The sequence below is a fragment of the Oryctolagus cuniculus genome, chromosome 2, assembly GCF_051225735.1.
Source record: "Oryctolagus cuniculus isolate XC-2025 breed Fujian yellow rabbit chromosome 2, ASM5122573v1, whole genome shotgun sequence".
Lineage (NCBI taxonomy): Eukaryota > Metazoa > Chordata > Mammalia > Lagomorpha > Leporidae > Oryctolagus > Oryctolagus cuniculus.
Genome location: NC_142868.1, coordinates 145,998,804 through 146,020,398, shown reverse-complemented (window position 1 = coordinate 146,020,398; position 21,595 = coordinate 145,998,804). Strand labels below are relative to the sequence as shown.

Genomic DNA, 21,595 nt, shown 5'->3' with positions numbered 1-21,595 from the left:
GTTTACTAGTGGTAGTCTTGTATATATAAGAAAAAGCCTGAACTGCATTATGATGATAAAATTAATGACTGCATAGTTAAGTGGTGACATACAATATTGATCACAAAAATGTGTTTTATCTGTCTTTTCTATAATACTGCCCATACCCTTCCTTAGTCTAGAGCAGAGGTGGGAACTTTTTTTTTTATTATTAGTCAAGAACCATTTGGATATTTATAACATCATTCGCAAAGCCATTCAGAATTATCAGCTTGAAAAGTATCTGCTATAGATTTATTGAGATTTTTTAAAAACTACTTATTTATTTGAAAGTCAGAATTAGAGAGATCTTCCATCTAGTGGTTCATTCCCCAGATAGTCGCAATGGCTAGGGCTGGGAAAGGCCAGAGCCAAGAGCTTCTTCCAGGTCTCCCACATGAGTGGCAGGGGCCCAAGCACTTGGGCCATCTTTGCTGCTTTTCCCAGGCTATGAGCAGGGAGTAGAGCAGCTGGAAGACAAACCGGCACCTATGTGGGATGCTGGCGTTGCAGGCAGCAGCTTTACTCTATATCACAGTGTCAGCTCCAGATTTAATGAGTTTTGAGTCATGCCTGTCATTGCCTTGGCAGGGCAAGAGCAGATGACTTTGTGGGCCTTTTGGGGACAAGATGTTCTTCCCCCTTAGCCTAGAGGAATCAGTCTAGTCTTGTAACAGTAACATTTAGGGCTTTTGAGATCCATTATCAGTTTATATTGTACTATTTAACGATGTTAGATTGTATTTTCCCTACATATTCTTTCTTATTGCTACTTAGGATTTTTTTTTCAATAGTTATTTATTTATTTGAAAAATCAGAGTTAGAGGGAGAGGCAGAAAGAGTGAAAGAGTTCTTCTATTGGTTGGTTCACTCCCTGGATGACCACAGCAGCCAGCACTGGGGCTAGGCTGAAGCAAGGAGCTCCTTCCAGGTCTACCACAGGGGTAGCAGGGACCCAAGCACTTGGGCCATCTTCTGCTACTTTCCTAGGCCATTAGCAGGGAGCTGGGTTGGAAGTGGAGCAGCTGGGCCACGAACCAGAGCCCATATGGGTTGCTGGCATCTCAATCAGTGGCTTTACCCACTATGTCAGAATGCTGGCCCCCTACTTAGGATATTCTTTGTCCATCCCCAGTTCTGCTTGCTAAGATTCTCTCCCTTCTTTGATACCTGTATTACTGAATACCTTTGCTATGAATTCCTGTCCAGTATGTCAGTTGAATCTGATAACTTGAGTTCCTATGATATTTTGAAACTTCCTTTAACATTTAATACACCTTAGATTTAAAAAGCAAATGACAAAAACACTTACATTAGTGTCAGACTCACTTAATTAAGCAAAAAAAGAAATCAGTGGGTTACACATTGAGGAAGCCCAAATGTAGTTCCTGGCTTCAGATACCTGTTTGTGTGTCTGGCACTGTTCATTCTTTTTCTTTTTCTTTTTTTTTTTTTTTTTTTTTTTGAGGGCAAAGTTAGACAGAGAGAGAGAGAGAGAGACAGAGAAAAAGGTCTTCCTTTTCTATTGGTTCAACCCCCAAGTGGCTGCTACGGCTGTTGTGCTGCGCTGATCTGAAGCCAGGAGCCAGGTGCTTCCTCCTGGTCTCCCATGTGGGTGCAGGGCCCAAGGACCTGGGCCATCCTCCACTGCACTCCTGGGCCACAGCAGAGAGCTGGACTGGAAGAGGAGCAACTGGGACAAGAACCCAGGGTGCTGGCGCCGCGGGCAGTGGATTAGCCAAGTGAGCTGCGGCGCTGGCCAACTGTTCATTCTTTAAATGAGTTGACTTTATATGGAGATCAGATAATGGCTAGCAGGCCCAGGCTCATCTTTTCAGGTGCTTGCTCTGTCTTTCCAACATATGTGTATAGACAAGGGGTGAATTCTTATTTCACATGGCTACTAGTGGAAAAGTCACTGTTTACAGGAATCAGTGTAATTTACATATTTAGTATTTGCTCTGCCTTTTGACCAAGGATAAGTTAAGTATCTCAGATTGCAACTGATACCATGTGGAATAGATGAGGCCCTTGGAATTTTTAAACATTTTAGATTTACATAGAAGTTGCAAGGATAGTACAATGAGTTTCTTATCCAATTTTCCCATCTTAAAATTACCAAGAAACATCTGTCAAAATAAAAAAACTAACATTGTAAATAAATAAATCCTAAAAATGAAAGAGAGAGGGGCAGCATTGGGGCACAGCCAGTTAAGTTGCTACTTGTGTCAACAGCATCCCATCTCAAGGTGCTGGTTCAAGTCCTGGTTTCTCTGCTTCCAAGCCAACTTCTTAATGTACTTGGGAAGTCAGTGGATGACAATCCAAGTGCTCAGGCCCCTGCCACCCACATGGGAGACCTGGATGGGGTTTCTGGCTCCTGGTTTTGGCCTGGTCTAGCCCAGGCTGTCGAAGCCATTTGGGAAGTGAACCAACAGTTGGATGATCACATTTTCTCTTTCTCTCTCCCTCTTCCAATGTGCCTTTAAAATACATACATGCATACATAACTTTTTAAAAAGAAATGAACATTGGTACTATTTTTACTAACTAAATTCCAGATTTTATTTATACTTCTTGGTTTTTTCCATATATATTCTCTATTTTAGGATCCAATCTGAAGAACTATTAAGTTGCTAAGTAAACTAAATTAATTGCATTAACTAAATGATGTTATTTGTATTTATTTGTCATGTTTCCCTTATGTTCTCTGATCTCAGTCTTTCCATGTTTTGTTATGCAATTGACAGTGGTTTGTTTTTTTAGCTTTATTCAACAAATAAAAATTACATATATATAGGAGATGTTCAACTTGATGTTTTGGTTTACAGCATTGTGAAATGATCTTGACAGTTAAAGAGTACTAGCCAGATATCCTGTAATAACTGTTTACTGTTTTTGTTGTGATTAGCCTAGCTTTTGTGTGGCTTAATCTGTTTTGTGCTGCTGTAACATCATAACTGAGACTAGGTAATCTATAAACAACAGAAATTTATTTTCTCACAGTTCTAGAAATTTTAAGTCCAAGATCAAGATACCAGTAGGTTTGGTGTCTAGTAAAGCTCCAGTCTTTGCCTCCTTGAATGCTGTGTCACCCAGAGGGTGGGAATACTGTATCTTCACATGGCAGAAAGTAGACAAGTAAAAAGGGACTGTCCTTACACGGTAGAAGGGCAGAAGAGAGTAAGCCCATTCCCGGAAGCCCCCCCCCCTTTTTTTTTTGGTTAAAGATTTATTTATTTATTTCAAAGTCAGAGTTACACACAGAGAGAAAGAGAGGAAGAGAGAGAGAGAGAAAGAGAGAGAGAGAGAGAGAGAGAGAGAGAGAGAGAGATGTCTTCCATCCACTGCTTCACTCCCCATTTGGCTGCAATGGCCAGAGCTTCACCAATCCTAAGCCAGGAGCTAGGAGCTTCTTCCAGGTCTCCCACATGGGTGCAGGGGCCCAAGGATTTGGGCCATCTTCTACTGCTTTCCCAGGCCATATCAGAGAGTTGGATCGGAAGTGGAGCAGCTGGGACTCGAACCAGAGCCTATATGGAATACTGGCACTGCAAGTGGCAGCTTTACCTGCTACGCCACAGCACCTGCCCCCAGAAGCCCTTTTTATAAACAGCATTAATCCATTCATGAGGGTAGAGCCCTCATGACCTAAACCCTCCCAAAAGGCTCCACTTTCCAATGCTGTTACACTAAAGTTCAGGTTTCCAGCACATGGATTTGGGGGAGTGCATTCAGATCTAGTCATAGGCTTGGGGAAATAATACAACAGTGATGAAGTGCCCTTTCTGTCCCACCATGTTAGGGGATAGATGCAGTCCACACAAGTTCACCGTTGACGTTAACTTGTATCATTTGATTAAGGTACTATTTACTTGATTCCTCCACTGTAAAGTTATTGTTTCCCCTCTTCCTACTCTGTTCTGTGGAAGTTGCTTTTTGATTGTAGAAACAAATCACCAAATCCAGCTTTCACTTAGGAGAAGGGGAGTTAGGCTGTCCCTTTGGAAGGAAATGTCAGAGAATTTGTGAACATATTTTCAGCCACCACAGTATGCTCTGTAGGCAAAAATTATTTACATTTATTTCACATACAAATTACACTCAGCATCTCTAAGAGCCTTTCCCTTACAGAATCACCTTTCATTCCAGGATGTTGTCATCTGAATCAGGTCCAGCTGTAGATGAGGCTCCTTAGATGTAGTTTCTTAATTGCTTTAACTGCCTTACCTTTTATCTGAAGACTTGTGAAAATGAAGAATCTGCCCCCCCCCCCCATTTAAAATACAGTGGGTGGGTAGGCATGAGATAACCACTTTCGGCATCCTTATTCAAAAAGAGGCAAAGTGTTGGCATAAAGGTGTCTTTACTTCATATCAGTTATGAAATTCTTCTGGGTAGTGGTTAGTAGTTCCTTAATTAGAACTCAAGGCCTGGTAATAATTCTATATGGCTTTTTATTCTGCTATTAGAGCTTTTGGTTTTGCATTCTGAGTCACACTTCCTTTTCTATAAAAAGTAGGCTATGTTCCCAGCTGTGTAGTTTGCTTTACCTGGTTCATGCCTACACAAGTTTGGGAGTCCAGGGACCTCTTTTAATTTTGTATTTTTCTGTTCATTTCAGTCCAAATGGTATTTCTACCAATGTAATTTTTTTCAAACAGTGAGTCTCTGGTACCAGGTGTTTAGCCAAACAGTTAAGGCACCCATATCTGAGTGTCTGGTTTGTTTCTCAGCTCTGGCCTCTGATTCCAGTTTTCTGCCAGTGTAGACCTTGGGAGGCAGCAATGATGAATCAAGTAATTGGGTTCATGCCACCCTGCTGTATTGTGTTCCCAGCTCCTGCCTGGCTCCAGCTCTTGCCCAGCCCTGCCTGTTGTGGGTGTTTGGGAAGTAAACCAGCAGATAGGGAGAACTCTGTTCCCTCCCCCCTCTCTCTCCTCCTCCTCCTTCTCCTCCCCCTCTCCTCCCTCTCTCTCTCTCTCTCTCTCTTTTTTTTTCTTTTGACAGGCAGAGTGGACAATGAGAGAGAGACAGAGAGAAAGGTCTTCCTTTTCCATTGGTTCACCCCCCAATGGCTGCTGCAGCCAGTGCGCTGTGGCCAGTGCACCGCGCTGATCCGAATCCAGCAGCCAGGTGCTTCTCCTGGTCTCCCATGGGGTGCAGGGCCCAAGCACTTGGTCCATCCTCCACTGCACTCCCTGGCCACAGCAGAGAGCTGGCCTGGAAGAGGAGCAACCGGGACAGAACCAGCACCCCTACTGGGACTAGAACCCGGAGTGCCGATGTCGCAGGCGGAGGATTAACCTAGTGAGCCTCCGCGCCGGCCCTCTCTCTCTCTTTCTCTTTCTCTGTGTCCATGTCCCCTTTCCCCCTCTCAGCCTCTCCAATAAATAATAAAAGCCTATGAGTGTCCTGTAAATCTTATTTGAGCTTATGTAATTAGACAGAAGCTACTGAAAATCTCTTTGAGGGAAAGGCATTTAGCCTAGCAGTTAAGATGCCTGTGTCCCATATTGGAGTTCCTGGGTTATATACCCAGATTTGACTCCAGACTCAGGTTTCCTGCTGATAGAAAGCCAGCAATGATGATTCAAGTAACTGAGTTCCTGCTGCTCCCATGGGCTACCTAAATTCAGGCTGCTGTTCTGAGTTCCCAACTTTAGCCTCTACCCAATCCGCCACCTTTGTAGCTGTTTGAGAAGTGAACCAGCAGATGGCAGTGCCTTTCTCTCCCCCTCCCCCCCCACATTATTCATTTGAGAGGTAGTTTAGAGAGACAGACAGACAGACAGAGAGAAAGGTCGTTCATCAGCTGGCTCACTCTCCAAATGGCCACAATGGCTGGAGTTGGGCTGTTCCGGAGCCAGGAGCTTCTTCCGAGTCTCCCACATGGGTTCAGGGGCCCAAGCACTGGGCCATCTTCTACTGCTTTCCCAGGCCACAGCAGAGAGTTGAATCAGAAGAGGAACAGCTGGGACTTGAACTGGTGCCCACAGGTGGAGGCTTAGCTTATTATGCCACAGCACTGGTCCCATTAAATAATATTTGTGAAGGATAAATAAGATACAGATTTGCATATGTATTATACTGTAAACTGTTTTGGTAAAATACACATAACATAAAACCATGAATGACATTTTAGTTCATTCACAATGATAATCCAAAATTTTTAAATATACTTGCGATTATATAGAGAAAATGCCAAAATAAAATACACAAAAGATGTAATGAATTATTGGCCAAGTTACTACATAATTAGCCTTTGAAGGACTGTGCTAAAGATGAAAGATGATGTATGTTATATATATAAATGTATATAGAAGATATATATAAATGTATCATGATGCCTGTCATATTTAACATATGATAATGGTTTTTAAAAATTCATTATTTCCAAAGATTATCTTGAAACAGAAACCTATGATTAAAAAAAACTTTTCAAAAATCTCTGTTTAATTACATTTGAAATAGACAGAGATCTCTCATCCACTGATTCATTCCAAATGCCCACAACAGTCAGGTCAAAGCCAGGAGCTGGGAACTCCATCAAGAAATCCCATGTGGGAGGCAAGGAATCAACTACTTGGACCATCTTCTTCTGCCTCCCAGGCTCATTAGCAGGAAGCTGAATCCAAAGTGGAGTATCTGGGACTTGAACCAGCACTCTGATAAGGGATGCAGGCACTGCAAGTGGTGGCTTAACCTTCTGTACTGCAACTTTCTTTCTTAACATGACTCTTTTCTGTCTACCATAAAAATCAAGAGCTATAAGATTTAATAAGGCCATAGTTCTAGTGTTTACCATTGCTATATAATTTAAAGAGTTAACTATTATTGCAAATCTTTAGAAGAGCATGGATAATTATTCCACTAAGAATGACTGTTATTTTTAGTATCATATTCTACACAGAATTTCTATTTGCACTTGAATTTTTTGTCATACATTTCATGTGAGGTTAAAGGCAACACGGAACACCTCCTTTAAAACTATGTTGAATTTGGGCTTTGAGTGTATATTTTAGAGACTTTTAAATCATTAGCACAAGCTTATGACAGAAAAGGGCAACAGTGTCTTTGAGTTCCTAAGCCTTAATCTAAAAATAGGGAGTAACAGCAAACAAGTTCCTAATTTGGTAGTCCATGTCACCCTGTTTTAGGCATTAAACAGTATATAATCCTCTTCACTCTAGAATAGAGGCTCAATGACCCTTTAGAATGTTCAGGAGCTACAGGGCCGGCACTGTGACATAGCAGGTTAAGCCACCACCTGTAGCTACAACATCCTATATGGGCACCTGTTTATGCTCCATCTCCCATCCAGCTCCATGCTAATGTGCCTGGGAAAGCAACAGAAGATGGCCCAAGTGGTTGGGCCCCTGTACCTGTGTGGGAAACTTAGAAGAAGCTCCTGGCTCCTGGCTTTGGCCTGGTTCATCCCAGCTGTTGCAGCCATTTGGAGAATGAAGCAGTGGATGGAAAACCTTTCTCTCTCTCTCTGCCTTCCAAATAAGTAAAATAAATCTTTCTCTGTCTCTCTTTTTTTTAAGAATATTCAGGAACTAACCACCAACCTGGGGAGTGCTGCTGCCAAGATGACTCCAGTGATTGTGGTTTTGTGTGGTAGTTTCTCACAGGAACGGTTTTCAGCATGATCACTCTGTCTTTAAGGTTCTGTGTAGGTCTATAGTACAGCCTTATTTTTTCCAGTGTAAAAGGAAAGTAAGTGGTTTTCTGAGAGAAAAGAGGTGGCAAGTTTTCTGAACTTTTGCGGGGTGAACGAAGGAGGAAGAGCTTAATTTCCTGTCTTAATATACTTTAATATTTTGTAATCATTTAGCAAAAATTACTTGCCAAAATTTATTTTTAATACTTTATCTAAACAAATTTTGTATCTTTTATAATTCAAAAGCAGTATTACAGTAGCCACCTTAGCCCTCCATCCAAGGTTTCACTTTCTGCTGTTTCAGTTTCCTTTGATCAACTGAGGTCTGAAAGTATTAAATGGAAAATTCCAGAAGTAGACATGCATAAACTTTAAATAAGTTTTACTGTTTTCACATATTGTTATAATTATTGTGTTTGGTTTTTAGTTATTAATGTTAATCTCATATGGGATGCTGGCACTGCAGGCAGTGGCTTTACCTGCTATGCCTCAGCGCTGGCCCCTGCTTTCTATTGGGTTACTTTCTGTAAGTCAGGGCATCAGGGCCAGTGCTGTGATGTGGTGGGTAAAGCCGCCACCTGCAGTGCTGACATCTCATATGGGCACCGGTTTGAGTCCTGGCTGCTCCACTTCCCATCCAGCTCTCTGCAATGGCCTGGGAAAGCAGTAGAAGATGGCCCAAGTCCTTGGGCCCCTGCAGTTGGGGAGACCCAGAAGAAGCTCTTGGCTCTTGGCTTTGGGTCGGCACAGCTCCGGCTGTTGGGGCTAATTGGGGAGTGAAGCAGTGGATGGAAGACCTCTCTCTCTCTCTCTCTGTTTCTCTGTCTTTCCTTCTTTCTCTGTGTAACTCTTTCAAATAAATAAACAAATCTTAAAAAAAAAAAAAAGACAGGGCATAAATGCATAAGTACTTTTTTTTTTAAAGAATTTTGTTTTATGCATTTAAAAGACAGGCATGGAGAGGGAGACACACACACATACGCACATGCACACACACACAGATCACCTGCCCACTGGTTCACTTCCCAAATAGCTGCAAAGGCTGGGGCTGGGCCAGGCCCAAGCCAGGAGCCAGGAACTTCTTCGGGGTCTCTCAGGTGACTGCAGGGGCCCAATCACTTGGGCCATCTTCCACTACTTTCCTAGGCCATATCAGAGAGCTGGACTGGAAGTGGAGTAGCCGGATCTTGAACCTGCTCCCATATGGGATGCCAGCACTGCAGGCTGTGGCCTTACCTACTACACCATGACGCCCCAAAGCTATTTCTTAAAAAGGAGGGAAGACAGGCACTTAAGTTGTCCACATCCTACCTTAGAATGTGTGGATTGACACTGGCTCCAGCTCCTGACTCCATCTTCTGCTAATATGCACCCTGGGAGGCAGCAGTGAGGGATCAAGTAATTGGTTCCTTCTACCCATGTGAGGAACCTAGATTGAGTTCCTGGCTCCTGGCTTTGACATTTGGGGAGTGAATCAGCAGCTGAGTTTTCTCTGTTTCTGTCTCTCTTTCTCTCCGCTTTTCCAAAAAAAAAAAAAAAAAAGGAAACCAAGTCCTTTTCCTCAATACCTTTTTCTGGCCCTTAGCATCTCTCTCTTAGGTTTAATTTCCTCTGTCACAACTCTGATGATTATGAGAAAACTCCTTATTAAAGATGAACTCACTAAATTAAGGGAGTGGTATATGGGTCAGGCCAGCCCCACGAGACACCAGATCACAAGACTCAGAATTCAGTGACCACCTCTGTTGTGAACATCCTAGCACTAGACTCCATTTTGAGACACTTGACAGGAACCGCAGGCCCTGATGAAAGTACCTGTAGATGCCAGACAGACCAAAGCTCGCTTTGCCATCACAGCATTTTCAGAAGAACACACAGATCTGCTATCACTGACATATCAGAGGAAGGCCAGGACTACAGTGGACCAACCAAAGACCTGTGTACGAGCCGTTCACATACTGCTCAACCCCAGTGTTAACAAGATTCGCCACCCTCAGTCTCTTAGGGAGTCTGGGAATTGAGCAGCAGCTGCCTGACTCCTTGCTCTGCTCATTACAAAGTAGGAGTCTGCTTTCTTCACTACCCTGGTGTCAGTGATTGGCTTGCTGCACTTCAGGAAAGCAAGTCCAGGTTTTATTTGGAGTTTTACAACAGAAATGCCTTAGCAGTAAGAATTGAAGTATTGTTTGAATTGCTTTACTGTCACATTACTACAAATAAGTTTGCATCCTAGGCTTCAGCTGGTGGATGTATTACACAACACATTATGGGAGGTGAAACCCATAAAGGAGTGTGACTGCCTGCTTTGTTCTCTGCATTTGTGATGAAAACCAAAGGTAGATAGTGTATCAGAAGAGACTGAATTTAGAAATTCAGCCTGTTGGTGTGGAAATTTCAGGTAGGAGACTGTGTTTTGATTTGGTTTCTATTAATTGTCACACTCAAATTACGTCAAAGAATAGAGGATAATAAGAGGAGCATGTGGACTGGGTCTAAGCCTGGGTAGCCCCAGGATTGCTTCTGGACTCAGACTCTTTGGTCCTCTGTTTTTCTGTCTCCTCCATTCCTTCCCTTTTAGAAGGTCACTTGCAGTTTCTCTCTGTACACTTGCTCCACTGTCCTCCTTCTTTGGACTGGCTACTTTTGCTCACTCCATCAAGCTACCATATGTAAAATTCTCACATTTTCCAACTCTTCTCTACATTACAACCTTTTGGTGTAACTTGTCAGTAATAGCTAACAAATTCTCCAGTATTTTCTGAATATTTTCAGATGACCAGGACTGAACTTATCATTTTATAATCAGGTCATGTCCACTTGACCAGGAAGTTGTTGGAGTATAAAATACATAGCCGTTGCATTATGATAGCTAGTCTACATGCATGTGTTTCATGGATCACCAATCAAGTTTTCTCAGTGAATGTAATACATACCAGGAGCACCTTTGCTCTTTGTAAGCAGAAACAGTCTTGTAAAAAGTGCATCCTGTGTTTTTGAATGCTAGACTGTTAAAAGCTTTAGTTTAGACATATACTACACAAGAAAACCAAGTGATACGTGAGGCTGTTAGCACGAGGCCCAAATGACGTGCTTCATGCTCGTCATCTTTTTTTTTTTTTTTTTTCAAAACATCCAAACCGTTACTGAGTACTTCTTCGGTGTCAGATGTTGTTCCACATATTTAATGCCCTTGACTCCTCCGTTGACACTTGCAGGAAGCTTGGGATATGATTTCAGTCTTTGGTTTAGACAGAAATTTCTGTTGGACTGCTTGGTGGCCATAGCTACTACCTACAGACCTCTGCAGCACGGGGTCTGGGGCACAGTGGAGTAGGCATTCACTGTATGCCTAAACGAATTGTCATTTTGTATACCGATGTGTTTTTCAAGTAAAATATGGCACCTCTCGTTTAATGCTTTCTCTAGGAGTCTTCACAGCATGCCCTCCACTCTTATTTTAATATGTTATTAGCCGGCACCCCGGCTCACTAGGCTAATCCTCCGCCTGCAGTGCCAGCACACCAGGTTCTAGTCCTGGTTGGGGCGCCGGATTCTGTCCCAGTTGCCCCTCTTCCAGGCCAGCCCTCTGCTATGGCCTGGGAAGGTAGTGGAGGATTGCCCAAGTGCTTGGGCCCTGTACCCGCATGGGAGACCAGGATAAGCACCTGGCTCCTGGCTTCGGATCAGCGCGATGCGCCGGCCGCAGTGCACCGGCCGCAGCGGCCATTGGATGGTAAACCAACGGCAAAAGGAAGACCTTTCTCTCTGTTTCTCTCTCTCTCACTGTCCACTCTGGCTGTCAAAAAAAAAAAAAAAAAAAAGTTATTTATTAGGTTAAAATTGAAAACTCAACTGAAAAACTCAGGCAATTAAGTTGTTACTGACATTGACATCTGGTGGATGAGGAGGTCTCACTTCTCTCTCTCTAATGTTGAGAGAGAGCCAGAGCATGTATATCATCTGTAATTATCAAGATAGGATGGTTGCTTAGTATAGATGATAGGGCTTTTTCTTATTCAGTTAACAGTGGTAAATTAATATGGAATCTTTTCATGTTGAGTTTAAAAAAGATAAATTGAGACTTTATTTGCTATGATTAGTTGGTAAAATGGATGTCTTTTACAGTTGATAAGAAAAAAATTCTGAGATATCCTACATTTAATTGTAATAGGCTAGGGGATGGAAATGAGGAAAGATAGAGGGAGTTTAATTATTAAAAAGCTACCAGCAGAAAAGAATAAATGACTGTTTTACATTCTTTTAAAGGTTTATTTTATTTATTTGAGTTTATTTTATCTATTTGAGAGTTACAGAGAGAGAAAGAGAGATCCTCTATCCACTGCTTCACTCCCCCAATGGCTGTGACAGGCCAGGCCGAAGCCAGGAGGCTAGAACTCCATCCTGGTCTCCCAGGAGTGGCAGGTGCCCAGGTACTTGGGTCATCATCCATTGCTTTCTCAGACTCACTAGTAGGGAACTGGATTGGAAGTGGAGCAGAAGGGACTTGATCGGTACTCAGAGAGTATGCTGGTGGTGTAGGCAGCAACTTAGCCTGCTGTGCCACAGTGCTTGTCCTTATTTCATGTCTTAGATGTGTGTTAAAACATTGACTCAGATCTTATCCCAGGCCCCCTGGGTGCCGTTGCATCCTGCTTCCAACCCCAACCAATCCAGAGTCCACACTTGCTTCTTGTGGATTGCCTCCCTATCTCAAAGCCTGCCTTTCCTGTCAGGTATCCTGCAACTCTTATCAGTAGCCATTGTAGGTTCAGTATAAACAGCTTGTGCTTGCCTTCCCCAGATTTTCATTATAAAATACTTAGGCTTATGTTTCCAACTGTTACCTAACTCTGCTGCTTGGGGCTGTGGAAATTTGTCCCAATACCAGTACTTTATGGTTAACATTTGTAGTGATTCATTAAATCTTTTATTTCAGAGTCTTTTGTGTTTTTTTTTTTTTCTTTTTTTGACAGGCAGAGTGGACAGTGAGAGAGAGAGACATTGAGAAAGGTCTTCCTTTTGCCGTTGGTTCACCCTCCAATGGCTGCCGCAGCCGGCGTGCTGGAGCCGGCGCACCATGCTGATCCGATGGCAGGAGCCAGGTACTTATCCTGATCTCCCATGGGGTGCAGGGCCCAAGGACTTGGGCAATCCTCCACTGCACTCCCTGGCCACAGCAGAGAGCTGGCCTGGAAGAGGGGCAACCAGGACAGAATCCGTTGCCCTGACCGGGACTAGAACCCGGTGTGCCGGCGCCGAAAGGAGGAGGATTAGCCTAGTGAGCCGCGGCGCCGGCCCAGAGTCTTTTGGTCTTAAAAGTTTTGGTTTAACACAATGTGCATATATTTAGCACTTCAAATCTCTCTTTTTTTTTTTTTTTAAGTTTATTTGAAAGGCAGAATTACAGAGAGGCAGAGAGAGAGAGAGAGAGAGAGAGAATCTTCCATGCGCTAGTTCACTCTCCAAATGACTCCAATGTCTGGAGCTGGGCCGATCTGAAGCTAGGAGCTTCTTCCATTTCTCCCACATGAGTGCAGGGGCCCAAGCACTTGGACCATCTTTTACTACTTTCCCATAGCAGAGAGCTGGATCTAAAGTGGAGCAGCTGAGACTCCAACCAGCACCCATCTGGGATGCCGGTGCTGCAGGCAGCAGCCCCACCCACTAGGCCATAGCGCTGGCCCCTTGTGTTTTTTCTTTAGGGCAAGAATTTTCCTCAACTACTGATCACCATTTCCTCTTCACTCTGCTGTATTCCCTACTTCCAAGATATTATGAAGATATTTTTGGTCCATGACACAAGAAACTTTGTTTTTTCTCCAGATATCCATTACTCACGTAGAGAAACAGTATTACATTTAGTCATCAGGAGCCATCATCTAACATAGGCTGTGCTTCAGCCTGAAGCTGTGTTTATTCATGGCTTTAGTTTATTTTAAATGAATCTCTTTCTAGTCTCTAGATTAAAAATTCTGGATCTCTAATTTGTTTATAGTGAAAAATACTTATAGTTTTCTTTGATAGATTACATTTATAAAGTTGATTTGTGCTTTCTTTTGCCAATTTTATTAATAAAAGAGGTTGAGTAATTACAGAGCTGTTTTTATGCATTTTGTATGCTGACACTGAGATAATGGTGTCACTGTTTATCAGGCAAAAAAAAAGCCTTTCCAAAGATACTTCGAAGAAATTGAAATAACCGTTTTGTCTTTAAGGCCAAACAATGCTGTTTTCTGTGAAAATTAGGCATTCAGAAGACTGTCAAGTATCCTCTTACTTAGGACTAAGGAACACTGAGTGTATAATCTTTTCATCCACTAACCACACCTTGTTTTATTCAAAGATGTCAAGCCCTGTCATCGTTTTGAGATTGTGAGTCAGAACCTTTGGAAATACCAGCTAAGCTGGTGATACTCTGTATAGCTTCTGGCAAAGGGAACAGTTTGTTTCTTGGCCCATTGGAGATTAAACAAGGATAGCAGTTACTGTTCACTGAGTATGCCTCTGTTTACTAATGGCTGGGTGGTATTAGAATACCAGAAGGTAAAGCCCTGCCTGCAATGCCAGCATGCCATATGGCTGCTAGTAGGAATCCTGGCTGCTCCACTTCCAATCAAGCTTCCTGCTAGTAGCTTGGAAAAGCAGTGGAGGATGGCACAGGTGCTTGGGCCCCTGCACCCACATGGGAGACCTGGAAAAAGCTCCTGGCTCCTGTATTCAGGTAGACCCAGCTCCGGCTGTTGGGACCATTTGGGGAGTGAACCAGCAGATGGAAGACCTCTCTCTGTTTCTCTCTTTCTCTCTGTCTGTAACCCACCCACCCTTCCTTTTCTTTTCTTTTCTTTTCTTTTCTTTTCTTTTCTTTTCTTTTCTTTTCTTTTCTTTTCTTTTCTTTTCTTTTCTTTTCTTTTCTTTTCTTTTCTTTTCTTTTCTTTTCTTTTCTTTTCTCTCCTCTCCTCTCCTCTCCTCTCCTCCCCTCCCCTCCCCTCCCCTCCCCTCCCCTCCCCTCCCCTCCCTTCCTTCCTTCCTTCCTTCCTTCCTTCCTTCCTTCCTTCCTTCCTTCCTTCCTTCCTTCCTTCCTTCCTTCCTTCCTTTCTTCCTTCCACACAGAGAGAGAAAGAGAGAGGTCTTCTATCCACTGGTTCACTCCCCAATTGGCTGCAATGGCCGGAACTACACTAATCTGAAGCCAGGAGCCAGGAGCTTCTTTCCAGGTCTCCCACGCAGGTGCAGGGGCCCAAGGGCTTAGACCATCTTCTACTGCTTTCCCAGGCCATTAGCAGAGAGCTGGATTGGAAGTGGAGCAGCCAGGACTCGAACTGGCTCCTCCTATATGGCATGCCAGCACTGCATGCTACGCCATAGTGCCGGCCCCAGTAACTCTTTCAAATAAGCAAATCTTTTAAAATAAAATATCAGACTTGAGTTCACTGCCTTATTTCATATTTCTTTGTTAGCTACCCTCCCTTTAGTTTTTTATATGCATACATACATATATACATGTATATGTGTACACACATGTTTTGTGTGTGTGTGTTTAGAACCCAGTCTGTTTGGAATTTTTTCATCTCATGAAGGAGGAAGGAAGGTTTTAATTTTTTTTATTTTCATTTAATAGTATCCCACATGCAGAAAATGTGTCCCTATTTGCTCCATCCTAGTTTCTAATGTGAATTAACTTGAACTTTATTTTTGTATGTTAGATCTAATTAAATCTACTAGCCAAGTGCTTGGCAACAGAGATCCATACTTACATAGTTTTCTTGCCTGCACATACATAGCTATTAAATTCAAGGTGTTTTAAGGTTTGAAATACTTGAAATGAGTATGGCAAACAATGTAAGAAGGTGAAAGTACTATTTATTTATTCTTGATGTGAACAGCAAAGGAGGAAACGTTAAGTGCTTTTCCTGGGAAACATAACAAGTTCATTTTTATCCTTCATCACCCTCAAATGTCCTTTGATTATGGAGATTTTTTTTCTTGACTTTTTTACTTTTTGTAATGCTTGTTACATTTGTAGTTAATTATTTAGTATCATCTCATCAGAATTTAAGGGCCATGAAAGTAGGAATAATGCTCTCCGTATTCCTTTGTAAAAAAAAAAAAAAAAAGTATGCCACTGGGGCTGGCACTGTTGCATAGTAGGCTAAGCTTCTGCCTGCAGTGCCGGCATCCCATATGGGCGCTGGTTTGAGTCCTGGCTGCTCCACTTCCAATCCAGCTGTCTGATTATGGCCTGGGAAAGCAGTGGAAGGTGGCCTAAGGGCTTGGGGCCCCCTTACACCACATGAAAAACCTGGAAGAAGCTCCTGGCTCCTGGCTTCAGATCAGCCCAGCTCTGGCTGTTGCAGCCGTTTGGGAAGTAAACCAGTGAATGGAAGACCTTTCTCTATGTCTTTCTGTCTCTGTGTCTGTAACTCTACCTCTCAAAGAAATAAAAATCTTTTAAAAATTTTATATCATTAAAAAAATTTGGCAGTGGGGTGGGCATTGTGCTGCCATATGGGATGCCTGTTTCTCATTTTGGAGTACCTGTTGGAATCCCAGCTACCTTATTTTTGCTCCAGTTTCCTACTAATACTCCTGGGAAGCAGTAGATGATGGCTTGAGTACTTGAGTTCCTGCCACCCATATTGGAAACCTGGATGGCTTCAGCTTGGCCATTTGGGGAGGGAATCAGCAGATAAAGGATCTCTATGCCTTTCAAATCAATCAACCAGTCTGAAAAACATAATAAAACTTATTTAGAAAAAGCTTTTCATACAGATATATAAGTATTACACATACTTTTTTTTTTTTTTTTTTTTTGCCAGGCAGAGTAGACAGTGAGAGTGAGAGAGAGAGAGAGAAAGGTCTTCCTTTGCCATTGGTTCACCCTCCAATGGCCGCTGTGGCCAGGGCGCTGCGGCCAGCGCACCGCGCTGATCCGAAGGCAGGGGCCAGGTGCTTTCTCCTGGTCTCCCATGGGGTGCAGGGCCCAAGCACTTGGGCCATCCTCCACTGCACTCCCAGGCCACAGCAGAGAGCTGGCCTGGAAGAGGGGCAACTGGGACAGAATCTGGCGCCCCGACCAGGACTGGAACCCGGTGTGCCGGCGCCGCAAGGCGGAGGATTAGCCTAGTGAGCCGCGGTGCCGGCTCTTATTCTTTTGGAATCACGGTTATACCAAATGGAAGCTTATTGCATTAATGGGCAAATGAATGGTCGTACAATTTGAGAGGCTAGAAATTCTTGATAAAGATTTGCCTAATTTATTGTTAGTCCCCTAAACAAATCAGTCTTCTCTAAATTTTTGATAACTACTTTGAGTAGATGGAGGAAGGACATTAATCATGAATATGATGACAGGTATTCTGAGGATCCTATATAAATGTACAAGATGGATGGTAATTTGTTTTTTGTTTTTTTGATAGCCATGAGAGCATTAAGCCATTTGTTTCTGAATTTTTTTTTCTTTTTGTATTTTATTTTTCTTCTTATTTTTGATTAGATTGTCAGGAGCTTTTTTTTGTTGACTTTCGTTTTTGTTTTTTGATGCTCATGTCAATTTAGGGGCTTTGTCAGAGCATTTGTTTTATCTATAAAAGGGATTGTGGACATATAGGTTTTCACCATAGTAACTAGCACAGAGTATATGTTCTTTTTTGTGTGGATAGAACCTGAGAGATGAGAAGGAGTACAAAAATTACATGAATTGTCTGTCAGAACTCAGAACATGATACCTCAAAGTATGGCAATGGGGTTGCCAAGTACTTTGAAGAAAATTGGGAAGGCCTCACAACAAATGTCTTGCACACTGTCTCCAGTCCTCCTGTTTCTTGCCTGCTTTCTTTCCCTGAAGCAAATCGTAGAAACCGTAATTCCTTTTACCCAAGGTGGGTCATAGAAACTTGAAGACCTTGCTCCCAAAGCAAGTCATAAAACATAGAAAGGTCACTTCCTTTTTGTTTTTCCTTTGAAGACCCTCTTTGAAGAGAGGTCCTGCACTGTGCCTTGTGGAAGGAATGCTACAGAGGCCTAGAAGAGTCTGAATGAACAGGCCTATTTGGCTTCTCCCCAGTCTGTTACATTAGATTATACCCTTTTGTCCAATCACATTTTTACATGACCATCCATTCTTCAACTAACCTGATCATAAAAACAGTTTCCCCTGCATCTCCGGGGATGTATGTCATGTGAAACTTTGTTGTGTAAAACTTCGATTAGTTTGTGTTACTAATTTCTTGTTAATCTGCCTGTTAAGAATGTCAGCCTTTACCCTTAGGATGAGTGAGGAAAGTTCTCACACCTTTATGCCCCTACAAATAGTTGCTTTATAGTTAGTGTTATTGTTCATGATAATAATGTGCCGCTCTTTGTGGCACTGAGGAATATTTGTTATGTCATTTGTAGTATATTTTTGTTTCTCAGCAGGGAGTGGAATTCAACCATTTTACTTAAAGAAAAATCATGATCCTGATCTAATTAAGTTTTGTTCTTTGCTGCTTTTATGGTCTCCCTACTGATACTCACCAGGTGTTGGTTTTGCCCTTTGGCTTTCCTCTTATTTATGTTAAATATACTACTAATTAAGTTCCAGCACCTTTACGAACTTTGGCAGCAAATTTTAATCCATTTGGTTATTATTTTCCTTCATTATGAGTAACCAAAATTAGTTAACTTGAAGATTGACTTGAATTTGTGGTTTTTGTAACAAACCTTCATTTTGTTCAGCTAGTCTTTGTAACATTAGGTTACATTTTGAATGAGAGGTCTTTATCTTACATTCAATAACCTTCTGAACTACTTCCTGATTAATCTCTTTCTTTTGTTTTTTGTTTATTTCTCTTTGTTGCGTTAAACCTCGTTACTGATTTTTGTGTTAACCTCTGTTTTTTTAAACTACAATTTTAAATTGGAAATTAGGCACAGAATTTATAAATGTAAAACTAGCTCTTTAGCATGTTTGCTTGCATAGTGCTTTTCCTCCATAGTGCTTTCTGATTTTATAAGTGTTTTATTTGTCTTTCTGGCGTTATTGCAAAAATAGATTTAAAGATGGAGATTATTCTGTTTCGTTTTTACTTTTTTTTCCCCTGTGAAAGAGAAACCAAACACTGTGAACTAGCAGTGTCAGAACTAAAAGGAAGTAGCACAGCAGGATATAGAAACCGAGGTTCCATTCCTTCTTCTATCACCTACCAATGAAATAGGTGAGAATGAGTTTCTGATCATTTATACATAAGATCTCTAAGGTGCAGGCTCCTAACCATAAGAATCGCCTATTTTCTTCTGTATAAATCATTAGAGGATTTCTGTCATCATGTTCATGTTAATTTGATTGTGATAAAGACATCGGAAAATGAGATTATTAGTACCATTTTTATTAATAACTTACCAAGAAATTGAGTCCTTGGTAAGTCATATAACTTCATTTTTTTAAAAGATTTAGCTATTCAGTTATTTATTTTAAAGACAGGGTGACAGAGAGAGAGGAAAAGGCAGACACGGAGATCTTCTATCCCCTGGTTAACTCCCTAAATAGCCACAACAGCCAGGGCTGAGCAAGGCCAAAGCTAGGAACCTGGAATTCCATCCAGGTCTCACCGTGTGGGTGGCAGGGGTCCAAGTACTTGGGCCATCTTCCGCGTGTTTGTAGGAATGTTACAGAGAGCTGGATGGGAAGTGGAGTAGCCAGACCCCAACTGGCACTTTGATATACATTGCTGGCATTGCAAGTGGTAGCTTAACACATTGTGTCACAGTGCCAGCACCAACTTAATTTAAAAAAAGTTTTGAAGACAACTTTTATTTATTTGTTTACTTTTTAAAAAATATTTATTTTGTTTATTTGAAAGACAGAATTACAGAGAGAGGTAGAAACAGAGAGAGGTCTTCCATCTCTGGCTCACTCCCCAGATGGCCGCAACGGCTGGAGCTGCGCAGATCCGAAGCTAGGAGCCAGGAGCTTCTTCCGGGTCTCCCACGTGGGTGCAGGGGCCCAAGGACTTGGGCCGTCTTCTACTGCTTTCCCAGGCCGTAGCAGAGAGCTGAATCAGAAGAGGAGCAGCCGGAACTAGAACCAGTTCCCATATGGGATGCCAGTGCTTCAGGCCAGGGCTTTAACTTGCTGCGCCACAGCGCCGGTTCCTATTTATTTACTTTTAATTTATTTTCTTTTATTTGAAAGGCAGAGAGACAAAGACAAATTCTTCCATTCACTGGCTCACTCTTCAAATACCTAAAACTGCCAGGGATGGGGTAGGCCGAAGGTAGGAGCTGTGAACTCAATTCAAGTCTCCCATTTGGGTGGCAGGAATCCCAGTACTTGAGTTGTCACCTGCCATCCCCAGGCTGCACATTACCAGGAAGCTGAAATTGAAAGTGGAGCTGGAACTCAAACCCAGACACTCTGATATGGAATGTGAGTGTCACATTGGCTGCTGCTGTGTAACTCCATTCTATTTTAGCTTTACTTCAACAATTGTTAGAAAATGTGTCTGGGGGCAAGATGTTTGGTGCAGCAGTTAAGATGCTGCTTGTGATACCCACATCCCATATTGGAGTTCAAGAACTGTCTCCATTCCCATTTCTAGCTTCCTGCTCATATGTACCCTGGAAGGCAATAGGTGATGGATATATTGAGGACTTAGGTTCCTGCCACCTATGTGGGAAACTCAGATTGAGTCTTGGGCCTTTGACTGTCCTGGTCCACCCCCTGGCTGTTGTGGGCATTTGGAGGAATGAAACAGTAAATGGAAGATTTCTGTGAGTATGTATATCTTTCTTTCAAATAATAAATAAAAATAAATATATAAAATTTATATTAAAAATGTGACTAGCTTTATACAATAAATAATATAGAATGTAAAGAACTTGGGCTGGCCGAAGATAAGATAGGTACTTATATCTGCAGTTTTTGATTAATAAATTAATAAATTTTATAAATTTTGAGACAACAATATTAGGTATAAGGATTCATAAGCTCTTCTCTTTAACTTTTTTTTTAAGATTTATTTATTTATTTATTTGAAAGACAAAGTTCTAGAGTTCCAGAGAGAGGGAGAGAGAGAGAGAGATATCTCCCATCTGCTAGTTCACTCCCCAGATGGCTGCAATGGCCAGAGCCGGCCTAATATGAAACCAGGAATCAGAAGATCCTTCCAGGTCTCCCATGTAGGTGCAGGGGCCCAAGCACTTGGGCCATCTTTCTCTGCTTTCCCATGCACATTAACAGGGAGCTGGATTGGAAGTGGACTTCCTGTGCTGGTGTCACAGGCAGTGACTTTACCCACAGTCAGAAGGACTGTGGACAGAAGCAATAGGCAACTCAAAGTCAGGGGAAATCAGGCTAATCAGAAACAGTGTTCATAAAATGGTGACTTAACTTGGACGGAAAAATAGGGTAGAATTTATCTGGAGCAACATAACAGATATGTGATCTGTTGTCCTTTGTTGTATTCATTATATGCTACCTCTTTCTGCCTGAGAATTAAGAGTAAGGTATAATTCACCATGACACATTCAGTTAAGAAGTTGAACAAAGGGCCGGCTCTGTGGCATACTGGTTAAAGCCATTGTCTGCAGTGCCAGCATCCCATTTGGGTGCTTGTTCAAGTCCCAGCTGCTCCACTTCCAATCCAGCTCCCTGTTAATGTGCATGGGAAAGCAGAGAAAGATGGCCCAAGTGCTTGGGCCCCTGCACCTACATGGGAGACCTGGAAGGATCTTCTGATTCCTGGTTTCATATTAGGCCGGCTCTGGCCATTGCAGCCATCTGGGGAGTGTACTAGCAGATGGGCGATCTCTCTCTCTCTCTCTCTGGAACTCTGGAACTCTGGAACTTTATCTTTCAAATAAATAAATAAATAAATCTTAAAAAAAAAGTTAAAGAGAACAGCTTATGAATCCTTATACCTACTAATGTTG

General features: G+C 42.2%; 1 protein-coding gene across 6 annotated transcripts in view; it reads left to right on the top strand.

The window, feature by feature from the left end:
- COMMD1 (copper metabolism domain containing 1) overlaps nt 1-21,595 on the top strand; it is a 161,193-nt gene that overhangs the window by 87,508 nt on the left and 52,090 nt on the right. Inside the window, exon 3 of one of the 6 annotated variants that reach the window (XM_089326387.1) lies at nt 12,658-12,786. The exons of the other annotated variants lie outside the window; for them this stretch is intronic. Coding sequence (XP_089182513.1) covers nt 12,658-12,768 — 111 coding nt within the window. The 3' untranslated portion in view covers nt 12,769-12,786. The remainder of the gene's footprint in view (nt 1-12,657; nt 12,787-21,595) is intronic. 6 annotated transcript variants of the gene reach the window in all.